This window comes from Ceratina calcarata, unplaced genomic scaffold, assembly GCF_001652005.2.
Source record: "Ceratina calcarata isolate Rehan_Ccalc_2016 unplaced genomic scaffold, ASM165200v1 scaffold160.2, whole genome shotgun sequence".
Lineage (NCBI taxonomy): Eukaryota > Metazoa > Arthropoda > Insecta > Hymenoptera > Apidae > Ceratina > Ceratina calcarata.
In genome coordinates this window covers 2,759-6,009 of record NW_017137286.1, presented here as the reverse complement: position 1 = coordinate 6,009, position 3,251 = coordinate 2,759, and the positions used below count along the sequence as shown (strand labels likewise).

Genomic DNA, 3,251 nt, shown 5'->3' with positions numbered 1-3,251 from the left:
AACCACGCCTCGGACAACTTTTTTGCAAAGGAAAAAGTTGTTTAAAATCACCTCAGCTCCTCCTCATTTTCGGGCGTAAAGAGAGTTCTGGGACACCCTGTATATAAACTAAGTTCTTATATGTCGCCACAGATATATATATTATATATACGTATTATATATATATAAAATAGACTGCAGTTGTTTATGCATTTACAGAAACACTGAATGTGTAGAAATACGAAGACTAGATACCTAAAAGTATATGACATAAAAAGTGCAGTGTGCATAACATATAACTTAAATAATGAGCGGAATTGTATCAAATTTGTTCAATTGATACTAATAAACCTTTTATTTTGCATAAAACCTACGGTCTAAGAATGAGAAACACGATGTACTTTACAATTACCTTATCCTTTACGGCAGTTGCAACAACGTTCCTTTTCGGTTCCTGGTCGTACGCCTGACTCTCGCATCCGAAATGCTCGCAAGACTCGTGAATGAAGTGACGCCTGTCTTTGTTCATACTGTCGAACGAGTAGCTACGCGATTTCTGCTTAGACGTTTTCGCCAACTTCACCAGTTCCGTCAGTTTCTCGTGAACCACTTGACAGAAGTGCGGATCCTTCTTGGCCCACTGTTTCATGAAATCGCTGTACCTGGGCATCAGCTTACCGCTGAGGTCCGGATTCGCGATCTGCAGACCCAACGCCAATCTCCTGTTTCGTTCGATTATCTTGCACTCGTCGTTGCATTCCAATGTCTTCAGTTGATTCTGCTTCTTCGCGCCTTGGCCAAACACTTCCTCCAAGTTTATGGAATGTCCTAGCTGCACGTCGGCCATTTTACTGGCCAATATACTGCTCGCTATTCTCTGATATTCTTGAGCATTCTCGGCACATACTCGGGACATGGTTCTGTGTCCACACTGACACGTTACCTGCAACAGAGACAATACTCATTAATGAATAAATTCTAGAGATCTGCAAGACCCAGAGAAATGTCAGGTCAGGTCGGGACGTGAATTTTTTTGGGGATCGAGACAGGTTTTCAAAAATTTTGAGTTTTTCAAAGATGTTCCGAGTTCCTAAAAATTGCGAGAGCTTGATTACCGTTATGAGACTCGACAGAATCAATCATGTAAGATTTTCGATATTTCAAGCGTTTTCGAAAATTACAATACAAAATCCATTCATTTGTTCTCATTTTAACTTATTTAACTTGTTAGAGTAGAATTATAGAGATTGAAAAATTAGGTTGTTACTATAACAAATAAGTAATGATTAGCTCTTTTACATTAAAATACAATTATTACCTCTCGAATATTTTCGAGAATTCCGAAATTTTTGAAAACCGATCCGCCCTCAACCTATTTCGATCATCGGGTTATCACACATGTTTAATAAATTCTAAATAAACACAAGTACATTTATCTAATCACCTTAACTATCTCTTTGCACGGAATATCGGGACATTTGCCTTCGTGGCACGGCACGCCACAGATATGTCCGCAAATCTCTCTGGGCGCAGTGCACGGTTGAGTACACTGCTGTCCCGGTTTCTCGCAAGGACCAGGATGACATATAGTGATACATTTATGTCTACCACATGATAATGGCTTGTTACACGGTAAACCGCAGGAAATCTCGCTAATGTAACAAGGCACCGCTTTACGTAGCTCGTGTTTGCCATGACACCATCGTTGAGTGAGAACAGTGCAAGGGGGGCACTGTGGCTCGCTATGACAATTGTGCAACACCTCGTGTCCGCAGCTGTGTTGACGGGAACAAAGTCTGTCGCAGGCAGGTCTTCTCGTGCCGCAGGGAACAGGAGGATACGTCACAGAAGCTCCGCATTCGCAATACAATTCCTCGAAACTGCTGCGCCAGCAAGGTTGGCACCTTCCTGCATCGAAAATGGAGTCGTTTGTTTATGAAAATTCAATTTATATGGTAGCGGATGATGATAATGACCATAACTGCACCAATTCAGTGCTGCACTAGAATCGGTTGCCTTAGACTCGCACTGGTGGCGTTTTGAAATAGTATTAGCATTGAGTCAACGAATTCAACATTAGTTACCTTTGTGACAACTCTGCTCGCACTTGTGTCTACCACAACTCAGAGTCTTAGAACAGATCAACGGACAAACGTGCTCTATGTCTATGCAGCACAGCTGATTGCATCTATGCTTGCCGCACGACCTCTTTTTCATACACCTCTTCTCGCATCGCGCATCGTCCGCCTTTGTCGTCAGGTCTTTACAAGCTATTTCCCTATCCATGTTCCCACAGCGGCATCTAACATCGGTAGTTAAATCGCATGCAGGACAATCGCCTTGATGACACTTTGCTTTACACTTGTGAGGATTATTAGGCTGGCCGCATTTTAAATTCTTCGAGCATATCTTGTCGCAAGTGGGGACTGGGTCCAAGCAAGATTCTCTCTTATCCGGCAACGGCGTTTGTCCACAACAGCAGGTTGCAATCTTGTCAACGCCCAAAGGGCAAGGCTCGCAATCACCAGGATGGCATAATTTCGCGCAAGCATGATTCCCACATTCTAATAATTTGCCGCAAACGTTCTCACAAGAGTAAACGGATGATATAAATAATATTTTTCAATTGTTTAAAAATATTTTAACAATGAGCAAGTAATGTGTTACTACTTACTACCACCAAGAGTTTACTTAATATCTCTGCAAGTCTATGACAAAAATATAAATCTAGATTCCTATGTGAAAATTATATTCAACACTTTTTTATTTTTTACGACTACATTTTTCGTGTTCGTAGTGTAGCTGGACATGTCTAAGAATTTTCTCAGATTCTTTCGTTGCAAAATGTAACCGTAAAAAATAAAAAAGTACTAAAAATAATTTTTTCACATAGAAATCTAGATTTATATTTTTATAGTAGATAGACTTGCAGAGATATTAAATAAACTCTTGGTGATCTCACATTACCTGCTCATTATTAAAATATTTGTAAACAATTTACAAATACTGTTTAAATAATGAACTCTGCTCAATAAACAGTAACTGTGAGAAGAAAATATATATGTGTTATAAAATAAATATGGTCGGTGACAAGACACGAACCTACCACAAAAAAGTACGCAGCGATTACTGTGCTCGACTCTTCGCCCCTACGCTGCCGCCGCCGTTGGAAACGTGTCTTCCGTCCCCGGTACTTGAACATGAGACATATATAGTTTTTGATTTTTTTCACATTGACGTACCAATCCTAAAAATCTGAAAACATTCATGAA

The 3,251-nt window shown here is 40.2% G+C and overlaps 1 protein-coding gene across 1 annotated transcript in view; it reads right to left on the bottom strand.

Moving 5' to 3' along the window:
• Positions 1-3,251, bottom strand: part of stc (nuclear transcription factor, X-box binding stc) — a gene marked incomplete at its 5' end in the record, with an annotated part of 7,543 nt that overhangs the window by 1,746 nt on the left and 2,546 nt on the right. The window contains 3 exons of the mRNA XM_026819758.1: positions 392-922; positions 1,424-1,887; positions 2,064-2,588. Coding sequence (XP_026675559.1) covers positions 392-922; positions 1,424-1,887; positions 2,064-2,588 — 1,520 coding nt within the window. The remainder of the gene's footprint in view (positions 1-391; positions 923-1,423; positions 1,888-2,063; positions 2,589-3,251) is intronic.